The following is a 23,020-nucleotide window of genomic DNA, read 5'->3' on the forward strand; positions in this document are numbered from 1 at the left end:
CTCACAAAAATGAGTTTTTCTGACTCCAGGCCTGGCACACTATCCACTGCATCACTTAGCTATCCAAAGTAAGAAAGACCTTGTGAGGTTCAAATCCCTCTTGTCTGGGAAAGTCTCTCAAACTCTATGTTTGAACATTTTGGACAAGATAACAAACCCCTAACTTGCAGATGAGTTGCAATCTGTATTGTTGGAGGTATCATCACACTGGGAGTCCCTCACAGCCCTGAAATAACAGCTTCTTTAGGTAGTCAGATTTGGACTATGTCCTATAGGATATTGAGAGGTTAAGTAATTTGCCCAGGCTTGCAGAGTCAATGTGTGACAGGTACCTCTTATATGGGTCAATAACCCAAGGATATTTGACCGGCATAGATTTTCACCCATTTACTATTTAGTACATAAGCATTAAGGAGTTGCTTGAGCACCATGAAGATAGTGATTTGTCCACAAACATATAGGTAGTAGAAAAGGTAAAATTTGAACTCAAACCTTGCTGAGTCCATGTCCATGACAAGTACTCTCCACTAGACCACATTGACGTCTTCACAGATAGGTATCATCCAAGAGATAGGATTAGAAAAGCAATCCTGATTAAGTGCTTTGCCTAATTCTATAAAAGAGCTGGTCTGTGGATTAATACTCTAAGTCATTTAACTTTTGAGAGCTTCATTTTCCTTATCTGTAAAATGGACATCATAATCTCTGTCCTTCTCCCAGAGAAATGTAAGAATTGAATGAGAGCCTTTCTACCCAAATGTTTTCCAGCCCTAATGTGCTCTTGCCACAGAAGAGTTTATTGCTTTTTGTTTAGATTTTAAGAATTATGACCATAGCAATCATGAACAAACACAAATATTCCAATAAACAATGAACAAAAAAGGAGGCTTTTGTATAAAACATGAACTTTTGTACAGTTTGTTTCCAAAGAGTTTATATTAAATGTCACATGGTAGTAACAAAATCATCTTTTTTTATGACATCTTCCAAACTTCTTTTTGCTTTCTGCTGTGAATTTTTTGGATTTTATTGATATTTTTTAAATTTTTTTAGAGGATTTATATCAATTCCCAATAATACCTTATTCTATCCATCTCATCTCCCCCCATAAAAGCTCTCTCTTGTAACAGTAAATATAGATAAACCTAAGAATGATTGTCACCCTTCTGAGTTTTTGATTGTGATTGAGTGCAATAGTTTTATTTCTTTTAATTATAATGTTTTTTAGTTTACTTTTTTCTGATTAATAATTATTTTGAGACTGGCTGTCCCTCATCTATCCAATGATTAGTCACTGGACAGATTCAGTGTTGACTGGCATGGAAGCTTTGACATCTCTTTCCAAGTTGGGCTAGTTCTTTCCCACTCAGGTGGTTTGGTGTCCACCTGCTCTCAAGGTTTCATGATATTGGCGCCAAACATGGCGTAGACGCATAATTGATGTTAGTTCTCCTGTAGATCAGAATTCCCAAGCTAAAGAAATCGGTTGGTTTCAGCCTTCCCCAGGAACTAAGATCATAGTAATGATCATAAGATTATAGTAATATCATACTGGATGGGCAGTTTTTTCTCTTAAAATCCTACTTCTTTCTCCTCCTACTGGAAAAGAAAAGAAAAGGAAAGGAAAGGAGAAAGAAAAGAGGGCAGGGAAGAAAAACCATCATTCCCATGTTAGCCATTTTTAATTTCAAGCCTTCTCTACCAGAAAGAGATAACTTGTTTCATCATTGGTTTCTTGAATTATTGTTGATCATTGTGTTTATTAGAATTTTAGAATTGTTCAAAGTTATCTGTGTTTATGACATTATTGTACCATTATATTATAATATAATTATATCATACATAATCATGTATATTTATGTTTATTATATAAGTATATTATAATATGTGTATTATATACATATATATGTACAACATTATTAATATAATTTATGTTCTGTTTATATTCACTCTGCATCAGTTCAAAGTCTTCCAGGTTTCTCTAAATCTCCCCCTTCTGTCATTTTTTACCATGCAATCCATTATATTCATGTACCATAATTCAAACAGCCATTCCCTGATTCTTGGACACACTATTAATTTATACTACTTTGCTACTACAAAATGAAGTGATATGAAAATTAAGTATTGGTCCTTTTCATCTTTCTTTGATTTCTCTGAAATTATAAGATCGATAGCGGTTACTATGGTGACATGGCTCCAAATTGCTTCTTAAAGTGATGCTTCACCAATCATACACCAAGTGGTCAGTTCATCCAATATTGTCATTTTCCTTTTTTGTCATCTTTGTCATTCTGAGGGGTCTGAAGTAAAACTTGAGAGTTGTTTCAGTTTATATTACTCTTAGTGATTTGGGGCATTTCCCCAAATTTGTTGAATATGGGAATATGTTCCTTTGAAAACTATTTGTTGATATCCTTTTACCATTTATCAAACGGTCATGGACATATTGGTCTCAACCCAGTATATGCAGAGTTAAGTTATAGCTTTCCTTTCCTAAAGAAGCCAGTTTTCTGTGCCATTTTAACATGTGTGATCCTTTCTTGGACTTATTGCCAGAAGAACAGTTGGATGGGCATTGTTTATAGTAGTGGGCCAAAAAGAAAAGATATGAGAAGGCACCTCCCTTTCCCCAGAGTAAGAGGGACTGTGGCCATTTAACATTGCATGTAATATCCAACTTTTTCAATATTTTGTTTAGTTTGAACTTTTTTCCTTAATTATAAAGAATGACTCTATGAGATGGAAAGGAGTGCAGGATGTACTGAAGAATATAGATGTTGTAAAGAACAATAAAAATTTATTTTTAAAATAAATGTAGCAGCAGGCCATACTTCCCACAAAAATAAGAGCAACATTTCAAAGAATGGTGAAGTGTTGAGAAGTCCCACCTTGTACGGTTATTGGAGAACTAGTACTATGGGGGTTCCATTCCTAAGGCTTCCTTTTACAATCAGGGTCAATATGCCTTATTGGATTGAATTTGTGGTATCATTTTTTGTTCTGATTCATCTCCGGAGCCTCAGTTGTGCTGATTCAATTACAAATTGTTGATTCACTCATCTTATGACAAGAGTCCCATAAACTCAACCAATTCCCTCCCCTGAACACTAGACTTTATCAGAAGTCTCCAAGTCATGGGAATTTTTCATATGGTGATGCTGGTACTTGTTGATCATATCACTGAGTGCCTTTAGCTGCCAAGGACTTCTCCACAAGCTCATGAGTCATTTAAAAATTAAAGAAGCTTCAGCAACCTTCAAATAGATCCTAAATTAGTCATGGAAGAGCCTCAGAAGGAGCTAGTACAGCCATAAAAATTCTCCCTGGGACCACTTGTACTCAAGAAGAAAGAGCAATCCAAGAGATTCATTTTCTCTCCTTCAATGCCATTTTTCAGTGTCACTTAAAACTCCAGTGCAATTTCATCTGTTTGACTCAACACTTCAGATACAGGGATCATTGTTCAGGGCATGCTGGGACGGGGAGAGGGGTGAAAAAGTGACCCAGGGAATGAATGGAATTGTGGGCACCTGCCTCAGATAAATTGGCCCTTACTCTATTTACCCTTCAGCGCTTTTCTTCCTAGGATCATATATTCACTTACAGCTGTCCTGGGGAAGGGCAAGCAGGACCAAGAACAATGTTTTGAATGTAAGTCAGTGGATCTCTGTCAGGGTTTCCATTCTCAACAAACATTAATTGCCTGCTGTCTTCAGAACCCAGTGCTAGAGGGAGAAACAAAGTTTGACTGATAAACAGCACCTGTCTCCGAGAAACTGGCAATCTAATAGGGGCTTTTGATACATGCACAAATAACAGGAATCAAAATTACTTGTGATAAGTTCATTCAAGAGGTAAAAGGGGACTGTCAGCCAGGTCTGAGGAAAGGAAGAAAGGAAATGGGTAAATGATGTGATTTAGTGCAGTGGTGTCAAACTCAGATAGAAATGGGGCCCACTTATTCATTCATAAGGATCCCTACCACAAGGACTGCATAGTGACTTAGTTTTAAAATGAATATTATTTGTGTTTTGTTGTATTTTTATTTATTCTGTTAAACATTTCCCAATTGAATTTTAACATAGCCTACTGACTCTCTCTCTATATATATATATGTTTGTGCCTCTGGTTTAATGGGCAGCAGAGCCCAAACTGATCATTTTTATACCTGAAGGAAGTGGCGTGAGGGATACCATCAACTGAGTAAGTGAGACAAGGGGGATATATAGATCCCAGAATACTGATAGAAGTCTTCTGCTATGGATACCTCAAGAAGTGGACTGGGAAAGGGATAAAGAGAATCAAAATAGAATGGAGGAAGAGATCACCCAAAACCGTGCTAGCCTGGGGAAAGTTCCACTCATACCACCTTGATTATAGTTTTAGTGACTTTAGACCCAGACTTTGATAAATCACTGAACTTCTAATTTCCTTATCTGTAAAATGGGCTAACCATGGCATTGAACTCCCAGACCATTATAGAATTAAAGAAGTAATGAGAATCGATAAAGAGCTTTGCACACCTAAATCTTAACCATTATTATTATTATCATCTTGTCTAAGAAGAGAGGATAACAAATCAAAATGGTGACACTTCTGTGGTTGTGGCAAGAAGGTATCAGTGATTCCAAAAAACAAACACCCTCAATCTAACCTAGTGACTTTCTCAAAATGAGCCACAGATAAGTTTAAATAACCCTATTTTCCTAAATAGGCCTTTTTCTGCGAGAAAGGCAATAAGCCTGTAATTGCTATGGTTTTTTGGAATGGGGATTTGATTTGAAATCACAGAATTTCAGTTTAAATTCCTCTAGTACAGCTATGTGACTCTAGGCAAGTCATTTTGACCTCTGGGTAATAGGGAGGGGTAGTGGTGGGACTGGATTAGATCAAAGCTGCTTAAACTGTTGATTGTGACCCCATATGGGATTGTATGACTGAATGGGGGTGTATGGAATTGATTTATCATCAGGAAATGTTTAATTTGTATACCTATTTTATATACCTAGATAGCTGGGGTCACATCGAAATTTCAAGGGTGAAAAGGGGTTGCAAGTAGAAAAAAAATAAGAAACTCTGGACAAAGTGATCTCCTACTCTGAACCTGTGATCCCCTTAGATAGAGAAAATGCAGTGGTGACTGTCCTGGACAGAATGGCAGACGGAAGGGTGCATTTGTGTTCTGATTTGGTTTAATGGAGAAATGAGAATTCTGTGGGAGACTGGTCACTTTGGGCAAGGGTCCACTAATGCACTCCTATGGGGCCAAGGTGGTGGGGGGAGAGTCGGGGCCACTCTGTTTGCATATTTACTTTTACAAATGGTTGGCTCTCAGTCAGTAGTTAATGGAATGAGGATGAGGTCCCTGAACAGAATCATTTCCTGAAAAACATTTCCAATTGCAAACACATCTTGGTCTTTCTTTTCTGAATTAGCCTGGGCAGGGGAAAAGGGGAGCTCAAGCGATTCAGCCTCTGGAGCCAGGTTTTTTCCACAATGAACTACACACACACACACACACACACACACACACACACACACACACCACTTTCATTTAGGTCTCCTTTAGAGTTGCTAGCTATAGTTATTGAATTTTCTATTCGCACTCAGAAAAATGTGTAAATATCTCCATATTCATAGCTTAGTTCTGGCTATAAAGCAGAGTGAAGGGCAGATGGTTCTTTCTCTCATTTTATAAACATGGCTTCATGTTTCTGAGGACATCTAAACTGGAACGGCTGTCTCTAGGAAAAGGGAAAGAGAGGGGAGGGGAGAGAGAGAGACAGAGACAGAAATGCAGAGAGACAGAGAGAAACAAAAAGAGAGAAATAGAGAGAAACAGAGAGACAGAGAGAGAGAGAGAGAGAGAGGAGAGAGAGAGAGAGAGAGAGAGGAGAGAAAGAGAGAGAAACAGAGAGAGAAAAATAGAGAGAAACAGAGAGACAGAGAGAAATAGAGAGAAACAGAGAGAAAGAGAGAGAGAGAGAGAGATACAGAGAGAGAGAAATAGAGAAATAGAGAGAAACAGAGAGAAATAGAGAGAGAAACAGAGATAGAGAGAAAGAGAGAGAAAGATACAGAGAGAGAGAAATAGAGAAATATAGAGAAACAGAGAGAGAGAGAAATAGAGAGAGAGAGAGAGAGAGAGAGAGAGAGAGAGAGAGAGGAGAGAAATAGAGGAGAGAAGGGTGGGGTGGGTGGGTGGGGTGGGGGTAGGCAAGCTTTAGCTAACATCCAAATGAACTTGGTCTCCTTCCTCCCCTCCCTGCAGTTTTCCTTCTTCACTTGGTGGATATCAGGTAAATCTGTCCTTGGCCCAGGGAAGGAGCTAGATAAACAGTAACTTCATGAAACTCAAGATGTGCCATTTGGGACTAAGTCTGTTTCTCTCTCTTTGTTAAGAAATCTCATTCGTTGTCCAAATCCATCATCCCTCTCCCTGGCAAATCTGAAAGAGGCCTTTTAAAGTAGATGCTGTGTATTTAGCAAGTATATATTGGCAAGTAGTTAGGCCAGAATCAGTAATAAAAAAAAAGGAAAAAGAGAGAGAGACAGAGATAGAGACAGAGACAAACACAGAGAGAGAGAGAGAGAAAGAGAGAGAGAGAGAGAGAGAGAGAGAGAGAGAGAGAGAGAGAGAGAGAGAGAGAGAGAAGAGAGAGAGAGAGAGAGAAAGAGAGAGAGAAAGAGAGGTGGGGAGTGCCCTCTTGAACACAGACCCTTGCCTTTATTACCTTTGCCTGCATCTGATAGGCAGCCTCCTTCCTTGCTTACCAAAATATGAGAGAACTTAGTCTTTAGAGAAAATGGCCTTTCTTTACTTAATGGATGGAAAATCTTTATCTGATCTGGAATTGAATTGAGGAGCTGGGATTTAAATCATGACTTTCAGGGGGGTTGAGGAGGAGGAAAAAGAGGATGAGGGTGGGGTCCAAGGTCAGTCTTCTCTAACCTTCTAGCACAAAACTGCCTTTTAGTAGAAATATCTGCCTGCAGCTCAAGGGCAAAGGTTGAGAGAGTGGGAGGAAGGAGGCCAGCATGGGAACATTCAGTGGCTACCATCCTCTCTTCCTTTTGACTCACAGTATTACAAGCTAGTCCAGGAATAAGAGACTTTAAAAATTATTTGGACCGGCTCCTTCACTTACAGAGGCTCAGATGGGGTCACATAGCTATTCTACAAACAGCTGTAGGACCAGATATCAGTTGAGAAGTCAAGGCTGGAGCAGGTGGGGTGCCAGCTAAGACCTCAAAGATAGTTCAGCTGTTGGAGAAGGGAGCATAAAGACAGAGAAAGGAGGGTGACCAAAAGAGACTCACTGTTTAGCTGTTGGGGGAGGAGGAAAAACTAGGGAGGGAAATGAGGCGGGGGAGACTGAGGAAGGAATTGAAAGCACTTTCAGAAGCAATGTCAAGGAAGAAGATGAGGTCCTCAGTATCCAATGAAGCAATCAGACACAAAGCATTTCTTAATTTCAGGCATTATGTTAAGCATTAGGAATAAAGCAAAAAAAGCAGATTGCCCTTACGGAACATAGGGCAGTTCCCTCCTAATAAGGGAAATAATAGGCAAATAAACCAGGAATTTACAAGATATATAATGAAATGGCAGATGATAATTGGAGTGGAAAAGTCACAAGCAGCTTTGGGGACTGGTAGTTTTCTTGCAAAAAACAAAACTTGAGCTGAGTCTTAAAAAAAAAAAAACAAGTCAGGGAAACCAAGTCACAGGAGGGGAGGAACAGAGTCTTCTAGTTTAGGTCACAGTCAGTTCAAAGGCACAAAGAAGGGCTGAGGGGTGTCATGTTCAAGGAATTACAGGTATAGTCTGGTCTTAAAGTGTGTGGAAGGGAGTAAATTGTAAGAAGACTAAAAGGTAGGTAGGAGTCAAGTTATAAAGAGCTTTAAATACCAAACAAAAGATTTCATATTTGGTCCTAAGATATTAGGGAGCTATTAGAGCTTATTAAGCACATGAGTAATGTGGTTTTAGAAAAATCACCTAAGCAACTGAGAGGAGGATGGATTGGTATGGGGAAATGGCTGAGGCAGGAAGACCACATGTTGTAGTAGTCCAGGTGAGAGGAGATGAGGACCTTAACCAAGGTGGTGTCTGGGTGAATAGAGAAAAGAGCATCCATACTGTGATTGACCTCCCCCTACCTTCTTGACAACCTCTTCATCCTTAGTTTCTAGGACACTCTCTCCTGGCTCTCCTACCTCTTTGCCTATTTCTTGTATTTCTTGAGTGGGATCCTCTTCTTTTTTTTTTTTTTTTAGGAATTCTACCTTTTAAATAGCATTCTCCTAGGTTCTGTTTCCTGCCCTTGTCAATTTTCTGTTTTAACTCTCCTTTGATGGTCTCACCCATCCCCATGACTTCATTTGTTTCCTCCTGTAAATAATCTCTCCAGGTTATATCCCTAACCCAGGCTTCTTCCCCCAAGATTCAACTTCTTCTTGTACATGTTCACTAGGATGGTATTTCAAACCCATGTCAAAATTTGAACTTGTTATTTTTCTTGCAAAAACCTTCCTCTCCTCTCCTAATTTCCTTTTCAGTCCTCCAAGATCAAAATGCCAAGATCAAATGAAGCCTTTTTAAAAATTCTTGATCTATGACCCTATAATCTTTGATATTTCCCTAGCCATCATATCTTCAGGTCAATTATAGCTTTAAGCTCTCTCTTATCTGCCCTTACTATTCATATTGACATTGCCCTTGGACCAGCTCTCATTATATCTTCCAATTATAATATATTATTTTATGTTATAATATAAATAATCTTCCATTATATCTTGTATTAGAGGTGGGGGCTCATAGAGACAGAGGTCTAGACTTAGTAGGGATATCAGGCAATTGTTGCAATCGCCTTCTTGAATGATCTTCCATCTCCATTCTCTCCCCTTCCAACCTACCTCCAAGCTACACTTGATGACTAGTAAAGTTGGAGGACATATTGTTAGAGAGATTTGTGAACACTTAGAAAGTGAAGTGATCACCACTAAGAGCCAGTAAGGATGGATCATGCAAGTTTAATTCAATTTCCTTTTTGATAGAAATGAATTACTAGGCTTGGGTCTGTTGTAGAGGGGATTCTTGCTCAAGCACAGGCTGGACTTGTCAGCTCTTCAATTCTCTCCTAACTCTGAGTTTCTTTAATTCTGAGCTCAAGGGAGTATGTAGACTGTTGACAATCACTCAACAAGCCTTTATTGTTGTGCTAGGCACTGTGCTAGTTCATTTAGAAAAGACAGTATGTGAATAAGCTTATATAAAATAAGTGGAAATTAGTGAAGAGGGGGAGACACTAGCAGCTTAGAGTTGGGATCAAGAAAGACCTAATTGAGGTGATTCAGACCAGTTCCAATGGGCTTGTGATGGAGAGAGCCATCTGTATCCAGAGAAAGGCGGGTGGGGGCTGAGTGTGGATCACAACATAGTGTTTTCACTTTTTTATTTTTGTTTGTTTGCTTTTTGTTTTCTTTCTCTTTTTTCCCTTTTTGATCTGATTTTTCTTGTGCAGCATGATAATTGTGAAAATATGAATAGAAGAATTGCACATGTTTAACATATATTGGATTGCTTGCTATCTGGGAAAGGGAGTGGGGAGAAGGGAGGGAGAAGAAAATCTGGAAGTTTTGCAAGGGTGAATATGGAAAACTTTTTATTTTGAAAATAAAAAGTTGTTGTTTTTTTTTAAAGGGAAGGCCTAATTCGGCAGCAGCTAGACTGAACTTTGAAAGAAAACAGACAGAGAAAAAGAGGGGAATGCATTTTAGAATTGGAGGATAGGATACCTTTCTCAAAAGTGTGGAGAAAGGAGAAAATGTTGTAGATGAGGAATAGAAGTAATGAAGGGGGAAATTTTCAGTTGAATAATATAATAGTATGTTGTGTATTATTAGTAGATAACATCATTCAATTTATGTATATCATTATTTAATTAGTAGATAATAATATAATAATATAAAAAAGGGGAATGTTGCAGCCAAATAGTGAACGATTCTGTCTGCCTGAAAGGAGCTTTGAATTTGATTTTAAAGGTAATAGGGAGCCACTGAAATTTATTGAGCAGGAGAATGGCAAGATTTCTCCCACTGTCTTTGCCAATCTGATGGAGAGGTATGGGTAAGATGAGAGCAGGTTCATAAGAATTGAATCAAAAGGGACTTAGTCTAACACCCTCATTTTACTGATGAAAAATTGGGTCCTAGAAAGGTCAAGTTCCTAACAACTAATCCCTTTGATAATAAACAGAAGAATTAATTAAATGGTGGGGTTTCAAATTAATGATTTGGTATCACCTTGTAGAAAGGTCCTTAGTAAAGTGAGTCTAGGATCTTGGTCTGAACAAAGGCATGAATGGTATCCTTCACATTTGTAGATGACAAAACTAGGAGAGAGTGTTAACACATTGATTGAGTAGGATTAGAGTAGGGATCTAAAAAGATCTCGACAGACTGGAATGATGAGCCAAGTCTAATGTAAAGTCTTGCATTTGACACAAAATCAATTTCACAAGTATAAATTAGGGGAAAAAATGATTTGGTGGCAGTTCCTATGGAAAAAGAAAAAGATCTGGGGTTCTAGATGGATTACAAATACAATATAAGTTAAGATTGATGTAGCAGGAAAAAAAAAAAAAAACTAATGTAATCTTAGCCTGCAATAAGAAAAGTATAATGTAAAGAATGAGGAAAACAATGGTTCCACAATTCTCTAACCTGGTCGTTATTTCTGAAGCACTGTGCCCTTTTCAACCACCACATTTTGGGAAAGAGGATATCCAGAGAAGGATGACCAAGATAGTGAGGAAGCTCAATGTCCTACTATTTAGGGACAGGTTGGAAGGAATTAGGAATGTTTAATCTGGAAGAGATGATACAGGGGGAAATGATAGTTGTGTTCAAGTATTTGAAAAACTTTTATGTGGAAGAATTAACCTTAGTCTGCTGGCCCTCGAGAGATATTAAATAGTGGCAATGATTGGGAGTTGCTCCAAGGCAGATATAAAATTCATGTAAGGAAAAACATCTTAGTAATTAGAGCTAACAAAAATGTTGGACTGATTTCCTGGAGGGATAAGGGATTTTTCTTCTCTTTAAAAATATTTATTTTAAAATTTTTATTTATTTTATTTTAAATTTATGGAATAAAACAGACATTTCCATAAAATGGTATAATAAAAAAAGATGATTACATATGAAACTCCAATTCTATTCGTTCTTCTCAGTGGACATCTTCAAGAAATGATGAGTGATGACTTGTCAGGGATATTATAAAGGGGATTTCTGCTCGGGTATGGATTAAAAATTTAGTCCAAGGTGAAATGATTGGATTTGATGGTTTGTGATGTTCCTTTCAGTTTTAGATCTGGGACTCCATGACATTCTATCTCTAAGTACTGAGCTGTGATTCTTTCCAGAACATTGTCAGAGTCTTCTTGCTCAAACATACTTTTGATTCTCATCACTTCTTTACTGACAACCACTACATCATAGATTTAGAGTTAGATGGAACATTAAATGTCATTTAACCCCAGAAGCTGAAATAACTTGCACAAGATTATTAGCCAGCAAGCAGTTGTTTTTCCAATGAGGCATTTCACATTTTCTCCTACTTTTTCATTCTTTTGATTCTATTCTGTTGTTTTGTGGTATCTCATAGAGTCATTAGCTTCTGCTTGCTCAATTCTAAATTTTAAGGAAACATTTTCTTTAGTCAGCTTTTGACTTTTTCTATTTATTTGGACAACTCTAGTTTTTTAATGAGTTCTTTTCTTCAGTTAATTTTTGTGCATCTTTTTCCAATTCTGCTTTTTAAGGAGAATTTTTGTGCCTCTTTTACCATTTGGCTAATTCTGTTTTTTTTTTAAGATGTCATTTTCTTCATTATTTTTTATTCCTCCTTACCAAACTATTGATTTTTTTTCATGATTCTCATGTATGACTCTCATTTCTTTTCCTAATTTTCCTTCTAAATCTTATTTGTTTTTTAAAGAAATACTTTCCCCTATGTCTTCTCTAGTTCCAGATCTGCCCTCCTTCCCAGAGCTGTCTAATGCTTTTACAAACCTCTTAAAGATTCTTGTTTTTTAAAGATTGTCAGGAACATGGTCTTTTTTCAGCCAGCCAATGGTTAACCATTCAATAATTCCATCAAGAAAATAATTGAAGAACTTTTTCACTCCTAAAGGATTGACATTTCTTTTAAGGTTTTGTTTCATTGTCTTTATTACTTGCTGGTGCAAGTAATCAATCAAGCAAACTGGGAAATTCATTATCCATATAACAGCTCTAAAGTACCTTTCCAGTTCTATCGAATACAATTATTCTTTATTCACCCTTTCCTCCAGTCAATAGGGATTGTTCTGTGAGCTCATCCTTGCTCTTCCTTTATTTTAACGGTCCCTTCTATTTAGAGTGTGCTCTCCTTTTCTCAGTATAGAAATTGTATCCATCCTTTTAGGATCAAAGTCCCCTCCTTTATGAAACATTCCCTCATCTTTCCCAATAAGAAATGCTCTCTCCCTTATTTCACTCTCATGTATTTTTATCAGAAGTTCCTAGACTGTATCCCCAATTCTTGGCAAAGAGAAGGAAGAGGCAAATCTATGAACTTGCAAGGAAAAAAATTACATCTTGATTTTCATTAACTTTTGCTTTACTTTTTAATCCTATGTAGCTTATTTCATGCATTTAAAAACATTAAACCTATGAATCCTTCTTACTTAAGCCCTTGGTATAGGTACTTCTCTTTTGGCCTCAGTTTCTTTATCTGTATAAAAACAATCAAACTTGTATAATGCAGATTTTGGACTAGAAGACTTCTAAATTAGGAAGATGAGGTGATAGAGCAAAAATTTTGGTTTTGGTGTTCAAATAACTGGATTCAACATCCAGGATTCTTTTATTAGCTGGGTGATCCTGAACAATTCACTTAGCTACTCTAAGCTTCAGTTTTCCTTCTGTAAAATGTGGGTAGCAATAACACCTGTCTTTAAGGATTGTTGAAATGATTTGAGGCAACACAACAGCACAGAGTAAAAAGAATGCTAAATTTGAGTTACTATAGCTAACTTCAAATCCCAATTTTTCCACTTAGTAGCTGTGTGCCAAATCACTTAGCAACTTGTCTGGGTCTCAGTTGGAATAAATGGCTTATACATTTTTTTCTAGCTCTAAATTTCTGACCCTAGGGTCCTAAAGTGCTAAATAAATGTCGGGTATTTTTATTTCACTTCTCAATGACATGATAAATCAACTTGGAGCTCTCCTTCAACCCTTTCATCTGCCAATTGCCCAGATATTCAATAGGAGGCAGCTGTTAGTACAGACAGACAGCTAATGGGTGACATCTCTTTTTAATTTCTCCAGTTTCTGACCTTCAGGAAGAAGGGATGAATGCCATCAATTTACCTCTCAGCCCAATTCCCTTTGAGCTGGATCCTGAGGACACCATGCTAGGTAAGTCTTTTATACCTCATTGGAAAAACCATCAAGTAGCTCAATATGGCAAATGTCTTAATTGGCACTAAATTATTTTTCTTTTATTAAAGAGGAGAATGAGGTCCGAACAATGGTGGACCCAAATTCACGGAATGACCCTAAACTTCAGGAATTGATGAAGGTAAGAGAAGAGACTAGAACAGCTTTTTGTAGAACTATGTATAGGACTATGTTGCATCCTTCTATCAATCAACAAGTGTAATGTCCTGGAAGAAGTATGAATGCTGATAAAGGTCTAGCCTCAGAGTCATGTTCTGCCTCTGACACATACTAGCTAAGAGATCCTGGGTCAGTCAGATGGTCTCTATGTACTCCAAACTATACTTTTTTGGGGGGATAGGGTTTCAAAATTTTTTGTTTTTATATGAAGACACTGAAAGATAAATACTTTTACCACCACCCTCCAAGAGAACCATCCATCCCTTTCAATAAAGAGGATTTTTTAAAGAGGAAGAAAGAGGAAAAGGTTCACAAAACTAACCAATGTATTAAAAAAAAAAAGTTGGAAATTGTATGCAAGAGTCTATACCCATTTCTCCAAAGAAGTGAGGGGGAATATTTAAGATTAAATTATAGATAAGTAATTTATCTGCAGTATTGAAGGGAGTTTACATGTCTAAAGTTCCTCATAATGTGGCAATCAAAGAATGAGAAGGGGGAAAAAAGTTAGTACATGGGATACAAAAAAAAATAAGATATGGTTCCAGTTCTCTAGAAATCTGCAGTCCAGTTGAGGACAGAAGACATAAGCACATAAAAAGTTAACTAAATTATAAGACAATAAGGGCTGAGTTAAGGGATTGTTGTATGTGGGCACAATGGGCATATTACTCACTGTGGAATAATGACTTGTGGAAGCTCCATAGAAGAGGGCTGACTTTCTTTCCTTATCCTGTAGCTTACCTGAATCCATCTCAGATGGTCCCTTCACTGACTTCAAGGGGAAAAAAATAAGGCCAGAAATGGGCATGAGTGCACAGATTGTCCTAGAATCCCTCAATTTTTGAATTCATTGTGGAGATCACTGGCCAGCAGTTGTGTCATTACTACCTGCCTCCATGGTGTTCCAGTAGCTTGGGGAGGAAACTTAACTTGGATCTGATCTTTTGGATCCTGTCATGCTTTAAAGAGCTACATTGTTGGGATGAGCAAGGTTAGGATTTGTCCAGGAGACCTCTGAGGAGATCTGAAACCCCCCAGAACAAATTTTGGATAATTCAGCAAATGGTATTCTTTCATCAGAGAAGTTCTAAATTGGTGTCCTGACCTGTTAGCAAACTCTGGCCAGTAAGAATGGAAAACTACACATTTGTTGACATATGCATATATGTACATATTTGTGACATAGTCACATGCAGTCCTATATCCTAAATTTGTATGAGCTTATTGGACTAAGAACTTTGAGTGAATAAGATGAATGGCAAGATCATTCCAATCCAGGAAGAAAACAGATTTCAAGATGCCAGGATGCTAATACATATTTAGCTTAAGAGTAGAAACCTGGCAAGTCAGAGGAAGAACATAAAAAAAATGATATTCCAATACTCTGACTAATTCAGTAACGAAGTGGGAAGCAGGAACCTAGTGTCTGGCTGAGTCATTAAGTTCAATTTTAAATGTAAGAGAACAATGATATTTTAAAGCAGTTACTATGAATGTCCAGCTCTCGTTATAAAATATTCAAAAAATAAATAGATGACTTCTAAACAGAAATTTTCTTCCTATATATGATTTACTCTTAAAGACCAGTTCATAAGATTATAGTTTTAAAGCTAGAAGGGACTTTGAAAATTATCTAGTCCAACTGCCTCAATTTTATAGATAAATTGAGGTCTATAAAGTAGAGTCATTTGTCTAAAGTTACAGTGGTATTAAGTGACAAAAGAATTTAAACCCAGGTTCATTGAATCCAAAACTGGTGTTTATTTCATGGGGCAGAATAAATAATTCTGCCATTATTTATTGTTATTCTTCCCTATATCTTCTTGTTAAGTGAGGGCAACTAAGAATCTCGTGAAAATAATTTGCATTGATAAGAAAATCTCCAGGAATTGCTATTCCCTACACCCAATTTTGTGGGTTTTGTAGCTCTTTATGTTTCTCTCTCACCTTACTTCCAACTGCTGTTGGAGACCCAAGGAGTAAGGGAACAGTCAGAAGCAAATGTCACCAACTTTAGTCCTGAGAGTGAGCAACACCGATGGGGGCTCCTGGCAGCCTGGAGTTAAGAGAAGAGGAAAGCAAACAGAAGAAAAATAAAGAGTATAGGGAATAGGTAAGAGAAGGAAGCCAGAGTAAGAACAAAAATTTAGAGCTAGAAAGAGCTAGAGATAGAAAGTGGAAGATGTTCACTTCACCATTACCCCATCTACCATTATTAAGTTTTCATGCTGCTTTACTCAAGAGAGGAAAAAATAACATGACTTTTGTCCCATTCCAGGATTCTCATTCATAAGCAGCAACATCTACATATACTTATACTCCAAGGCCATGTTGCTTATGAACAGCTACCATTCCAGAAACTGGATCTCACTGACTATTTAGCCATATTTTCTTGAAAAATGATAAAGATAGGGACTGGAATTGTGATTTGACAGTTATAGGGAGCTATAAGTGAGCAAACACTCTATCCAATGTAAGATGGCAATTTCTGTGCAATTTATAGGATCAGAGAGCCACCTATAGCACTGAAAGAATGAGACTTGCCCAGAAGTCTTTAGCTAGTTTGTGTCAAAAGTTCCTCATAATGTTGAAATCAAAGAATGAGAAGGGGGAAAAAAAGATACCACATGGGACTCAAAGATAAGATATGATTCCAGTTCTCTAGAAATTTACAGTCTAGTTGAGAACAGAAGACATAAGCACATAAAAAATTAACTAACAATATAAGACAATTGTTAAGGGCTGATTTTCCTGGCTTTAAGTCCAATGCCCTATCCTCTCTGTTATGCTTCCTTTCTCCTAACCCTAACCCTAATTTTTAAAATTGTATTTTCTGTTCTTAGATATTATTCTTAAAATATGAAAATCACTGAAATCTTAATCATAACGTAGACATGTAATTCTTAACTTCTGCTTTCTCCTGCCCCTTTGAAGGTATTAATTGACTGGATTAATGATGTTCTGGTTGGAGAAAGGATAATTGTGAAAGACTTGGCTGAAGATATGTATGATGGACAAGTCCTACAGAAGCTTTTTGGTAAGAGGATAATATTTGGAGGGCTGAGACAATATAATACAGGGTAATGAGAGTGAGATTTGTAGAGAGATTTGTCCTGGGTTTAAATCTCAGCAACATGATTTACTACTTGAGTAATTTTGGACAAATCTCTTCATTTCTCTAGGTCTGTTTCCACATTAGAGGAGGATCAGACTAAATAACCTCCAAGGTCCTTTCTTATTCTTAATTTATGTTCCTAAAAACACACTGCTGACTCCTATGTCAAATCAGGCTAAGACAGTAGGCAAAAAAAAAAAAAATGTAGAGAGGCAGATTTCAGCTCAGTATAAAGCAAAAACTCCAGTTAAAGCTACCACACGTGGAAGGAGTGGCTTTGGGGTATTTACGTTTTCCATCAGTGGAGGTCATAAAGCACATATTGGGTGATCAGGACTAAAGATATATTGTAGAGTAATGTCTCCATTACTAGGGGTTGGACAAGATGGTCCCTGAGGTCCCCCCTGGCTCTGAGAGTAATGAAGTTTTCTTCATCTTTCCTAATCAGAAGCACTACTTCTCTTATTTGGACGTCTGTCCAGCTTGTTCTTCCTTTTTGCTGAATTCTAGTTATTTTTACATTTTTCTTCTCAACTAGATTATGAGCTCCATGAATGTATCTATGAGGGCAGGGATTTCCTTTGTATTTTCCACAATGTTAAGAAGAATGCTTTGACTATAATGGGCAATCACTTATTGTTGCTGTTGTTTGTTCTTTGTTCTCAAAGACTTGCAAGTGAATTGGATTTAAGTGAAGGAGAGGTCACCAGCTTCACTCTCTCCTCTGAAGCCATCTGGGTCTCATAACCAGATATAGAGCAGGACAACTGTCCATGGCCTCAGATATAGTGGGGGCCTTTTTAAGCCAAGACTTTTTTAAGGTCTTTCCCAGGTCTCAGTTTATCAAGGCAACAATGATTCAGTGAGTAAATCTAGGTAAGAAATAAGGAAAAGGGTGATCTCTTTTACCTACTTAAAAAAGATCAATCTGCCCAAAACAGAAAAATGGATGTGGAATAAATGAATGAATGAACAAATGAATGCCTCAGCTACAAATTGATTTAAACATTCATTTGATTTGGAAGTGGGAAATGTAGGGGATAAGTAGGAACAGCCTGGTATAATAGAAAGACTTATGGACAAGAAGTCAGAAAGATCAGGATTTTAGTCTTGACTCTGCTTTAGTTTACTCATTGTAAAAATGTTTGCCTCTGCCACATGGAGCTCTTGTGAGGCTTAAATGAAATAAGATACATAAAAGTATTTTACAAATATAAAATGCTGTTTAAACATAGCTTACTATTAAATGTCTGACTTAGTAACAAAAAACACACCCATTGAATTATTCATCCAATTGGCTGGATCTTTTTTTATAAACTCTCATAGCTGGAAAAACCTCAAATATAATCTAATATATTTTTTAAAATCTCTTTCTGAAGCAGGAATTTCCACCACAGTAATCTTTGCATGTGAGTCTTGAGACATGTCTAGAAGATCTCTTATGAAGGGTAGCTTACTACTTATGGAGATACTCCTATTCCATTGTTGTACCGCTTTGGTGATTAGGAAGTTTCCCTCTACATTCAGTCAAAATCTACCTTCCTGTAAATATCTACTGGTTGGTCCAAATGGAGCCAACATGACCAAATCCCCATCCATACAAAAGATATGAAATATGGTATCCTGGGAGTTCTTCATATTAAACATTTCTGATTCCTGTTCACCCAACTGGTCATTGTCCTGTGGACGTATCCCACTTTATCAACACCCTGCTTAAAATGTTAACAGCCAAAATTGAGGATGGAACTCTATTCCATGAGAATTGGTTAAATGAACTGCAGATATTGAGGTTCAATGTAAGAGAAAAACTTCCTCATTAGGAATTAGAGCTATCCCAAAAGGCAAAGGGCTGCTTCAATGAGACCCTCCTTCACTGGATGTCTTCAAGCTAAGAGTGGCTAGTTACTTTTCAGGGGTGTTGTAGAGATGAGTTCCAAAAGGATATACAAAATTTAATCTGTGCTAGCCATCTCCTGCATCTCAGCTTGCTAGGCCAGAAAAGGATAAAGGTCTTACTAGGAACTTTGCTTAGCATATGATATAAATGGGGAGAAAAGACTATCATTTTCTTTTCTTGTCACTCCAGAGAAACTCGAAAGTGAGAAGTTGAATGTTGCTGAGGTCACCCAATCTGAGATTGCCCAGAAGCAAAAGCTCCAGACTGTGTTGGAAAAGATCAATGAGACACTTAAACTGCCCCCGAGGAGCATCAAGTGGAACGTTGACTGTGAGTTTTCAATTCTGTATATATTATTGTCAGATGTGGAACTGGTGTTCCCCTGTATTAGCCATACCCAAAGACTGTCTTGTTGCTTGTGTTTGAATCAGTGGTACTTAGCAGAGCATCCAACACGCAGGGGGAACACTTCATACATATCTATTCATTCAATCATTCATTCAAAGAGTATATCCAACAAACTTGGGCTGCAAAAGAATGAGGATGATAGGGTTAGCTTGTGTGTAACCTATCGTCTTCTTAGATAAATAAGGGATCATCTGTAGATAGATTTCAGAGGAACTTTTATGGGAAGGAAAATCATGTTTTGTTTTCACTAACCTCTAAGTGAAATACAGCTTTTCTTTCAAGTATGAATACAGACAATAAACACAATTGTAAAAAAGAAACTGTGGTCTTCAAACCAGACTTTCAGAGAGAGCCTATGACACACACAAAAAAATTTTTACTTCTTCCCTAGGAGGAGAACCTGATTCCTTGAAAGCATTGAATCTAGCCCAGCATAGATAATAAATATTTGTTGACTGACTTATAATTGAAAACAATCAGAAATCAAGCTACCTGTAATTTCTGTGTTACATGGCAGATGATTCTGAATATAAACCAGATTTTTTCAATATAGTAATCAGATTTAATACATTTTTTCACCCCTCCCCATTTTAATTTTTTTAAGTTCATTGTTATAAGTGAAAGGAAGCTTTCTGTAAGGAAAAGAAAAAGGATACAAGGAAGAAATCTAAAAAAAAAACCAAGGACATCAATAAAAGTCTATTTTAAAAGAAGAATAAATATGATAGATTACTGATTATCCAAACACAAGCACTGAATTTGGAAACAGCCACACCTTGAGTTTAAAAAAAAAAAACTAAGTTCTGCTGCTTACTTAAATCCGTGTGATTTGGGGTAAGTCACCCCACTTTTCTGGATCTCAGTTTCCCATTCTGTAAAGCAAGAGAGTTCCTCTAATTGTCTTCAAAAGTCTCTTTCAGGTAAAAATCCTGTGATTATAAAAATGAGAAGCAAGTAGCAGGAAAAACAAAAGAAATAGGGAGGAAAGAGAAGAGGAAAAGAAAGAACAAAGTTGTAGCTGATCTTTTAATAACTGTTGGTTAGGATTTTATAGTTCTGGTTTTCATAGCAACTGCAACTCAAGCATTTCCTAAAATGTGAAGCTTTAAGCCTTTCACCATTTCCGAGGATATACAATACTACATGTACTTAGTAGACCCAGTGGAGTCCAGCTCTTTCCAACACTATTAGACCACTCCAAGAGCTAAAAAAGAGAGAGAGAGAGAGAGAAGAGAGAGAGAGAGAGAGAGAGAGAGAGAGAGAGAGAGGTTTGTTAGAGTTGGAAAAGAAAAAAAAATACCTTCAAGCTAAGGAAATCATAGAATTCAGGTGTAATGTCTTGGGAAACTTCACATCAGAAAATAGGGACTTGAGATGAAAAGGCCACCTCCCATCTCTCCCCCCAGATCTTCTGCTACTTTGGCTTAGAAACCACGGTAACCAAGGCATGGTGCCAGGTAGCTGCAACTCTCAGCTGAAAGGGCTCCTTTCTGAAAACAGTAGATGGGCTGAAGGTAATTTGATTCAACAACGTATGTTGTGTTTCCTATATAAAAAGTGTCAATGAGGATACAGAGATAAATAACAAAGATTAAATTTGATAAGAATTTATTAAGTACCTAAATTTATTATATATGTGTAAGGCACTAAATTTGGATCTAAGGATACAGAGATGAAACAGGGACATAATTCCTGTCTGCAGGGAGCTTTCCTGTCTACTAAGGAAGGTGAAATCCAGACACAAAGTAAATGATATATGATACACGTATAAAAGAAAAACCAGTTTACATAAAGAGATCTACAGTTTCATGCATAATCTTTTTTTCTATTCTACTCCATGCAGGGAATATTCATATCATTTGATGTTTGTTAAGTCCAAAATAAAAAAGAAACTTAAAAAATATAAAGAAAGAAGGGAGAAGAGGGAGGAGGAAGGGAATGAGAGAAGGAAGGAAGGAAGAAAGAAGGAAGGAAGGGAGGAAGGAAGGAAGGAAGGAAGGAAGGAAGGAAGGAAGGAAGGAAGGAAGGAAGGAAGGAAGGAAGGAAGGAAGGAAGATATGCATGCTATATCCCAGTAGTAAGTTAAAAGCTCCTTAGAGCAGGGACTGTTTCATTTCATCCGCGACTAGAGAAAAATAAGTACAATATTTGTTCAATTGAATGACTGCAAAGACAAGGTTAAAAGCCAAAGAAGGAATTAAAAAAAAAAAAAAAAACCACTTCCTACCTGGGATGAATCAAAGAAATTTTCTGGATAAAAGCATTAGAACCAACTCTTGAAGAATGTGGAAATTTTTAAAGACATGCACGGTTATCTCATTTGATAAAGTTTGTGTATTTTTCTTCCAAGAGTAAAAAATAAAAGTAGTACAAGATCATCTTGAAAAGGGACACTGAACAAAATGCATTTTTATAGATTAACTATGTGTAATGCTTTTAAACATTCAAAATACATTTCTTTTTTGTTTGATATTTGTTCATTTATATGGTTAAAAGTTTTATGTGAAAGCTTACTCCTTTTTAATATTTATTTAGATATTTGTTTTTGTTTATGATTTTGGTTTATAACAAAAATTTTCTAAAGAAATAAAAATATAAACATTTTTTAAAAGCTATGCACAGGAGATGGAAGCAAAGATAGGATGAATGCAAAACTATAGTATAGGCTTGTTAAAATATTATCAGGAATTCTAAAGCTTGGGATAAGCTAAGATATATAGGAAAGATAGGGCTCATTTTTCAGAGGTTCTTATAGCTAGGTAGGGGGTAGAACAGGGAGGAGGAGGCACTTAGAACTATAGGACTATTACATGGGGTACATAATGTGAAACTGGCATTAGTGAGGCTAGGCTATATCCCCTCCTATCTCTTCTAAGTAAATAATAATAGAAAACAAAATGAAGGTGCAGGTAAATGGAAGAATGCCATAAGTTCTCCTTAGAGAGTTGATATTATCATAAGCAAAGGGAACATGCAATATCATTTCATGGGATAAAATCATTTATAAGGTTCATGATAAGAAATGGTTAAAGAAAAAGACTACAGTGAGTCAAGGATACAAATAAATAATCCTCAAAAGAAGAAATACAAACTATTAACAGTCTTAATAACTATAAGAAAGAGTGGTCCAAAACACAAATAATAAAGATTCAAATCAAGACGACATTAAGTTTTCACCTCCCAGTGGATAAATTGGCAAAGAAGATAAAAGGTAGAAATAGAAAATATTGGAGAGGCTGCAGGTGGAGCTATGAATTGGTTAAAACATTAAGGAAAGCAATTTAGAGTGATACTTCTAAAAAATAACTAAAGTGTCCATATCCATTGACCTAGGGATCCCACTGCTAGACATTTATGCTTCAGGCATTCCAAATACAGAAAAGGAGTTCAAAATATGCCAAAATATTAGTTGCAGCATTTTTGTGGTAGTAAAGAACTAGAAATAAAATGGGTGTTTGCTCACTGAATGGGGAATAACCAAACAAATGATACTAAATGAATGGAATGAAAAATGCTACCTTCTAATAAAAATAACCATGGAGAATTCAGAGTATTGTGGGAAGATTTTTATAAACTGATAGAAAGTGAAATGAACAGAACCAAAACTTATAATGACCAGATTTGGAGCTAAAGAAGAGTTGAGAAAAAACAAACACCCTTCCCCCTTTTGTTGAGGAGGTAGAGAACTTATAGAATATTGCATATGCTGTTTGATATACTTAAAGCGCAGAGGATTTTTTTACTTTGTGCAGGGAGAGGAAGGACATATTTGGAAATGAAAATGATGGAAAAGTATTCATAAAGTTTTTTATAAAATACACTATAAAAATAAATGTAGTTTATGTACAAATATCTTATCAGAGAAAATTCTATCTATATCAAATCGATGCATACTATAATACTTGGTGACAAATTCATAGATG

General features: G+C 36.7%; 1 protein-coding gene across 2 annotated transcripts in view; it reads left to right on the forward strand.

Moving 5' to 3' along the window:
* PARVA (parvin alpha) overlaps positions 1 to 23,020 on the forward strand; it is a 165,152-nt gene that overhangs the window by 87,836 nt on the left and 54,296 nt on the right. For both annotated transcript variants that reach the window (XM_051965424.1, XM_051965425.1), the window contains exons 3-6: positions 13,384 to 13,473; positions 13,566 to 13,636; positions 16,612 to 16,714; positions 18,879 to 19,019. In XM_051965424.1, coding sequence (XP_051821384.1) covers positions 13,384 to 13,473; positions 13,566 to 13,636; positions 16,612 to 16,714; positions 18,879 to 19,019 — 405 coding nt within the window. The remainder of the gene's footprint in view (positions 1 to 13,383; positions 13,474 to 13,565; positions 13,637 to 16,611; positions 16,715 to 18,878; positions 19,020 to 23,020) is intronic.

This window comes from Antechinus flavipes, chromosome 6 (genome assembly GCF_016432865.1).
Source record: "Antechinus flavipes isolate AdamAnt ecotype Samford, QLD, Australia chromosome 6, AdamAnt_v2, whole genome shotgun sequence".
Lineage (NCBI taxonomy): Eukaryota > Metazoa > Chordata > Mammalia > Dasyuromorphia > Dasyuridae > Antechinus > Antechinus flavipes.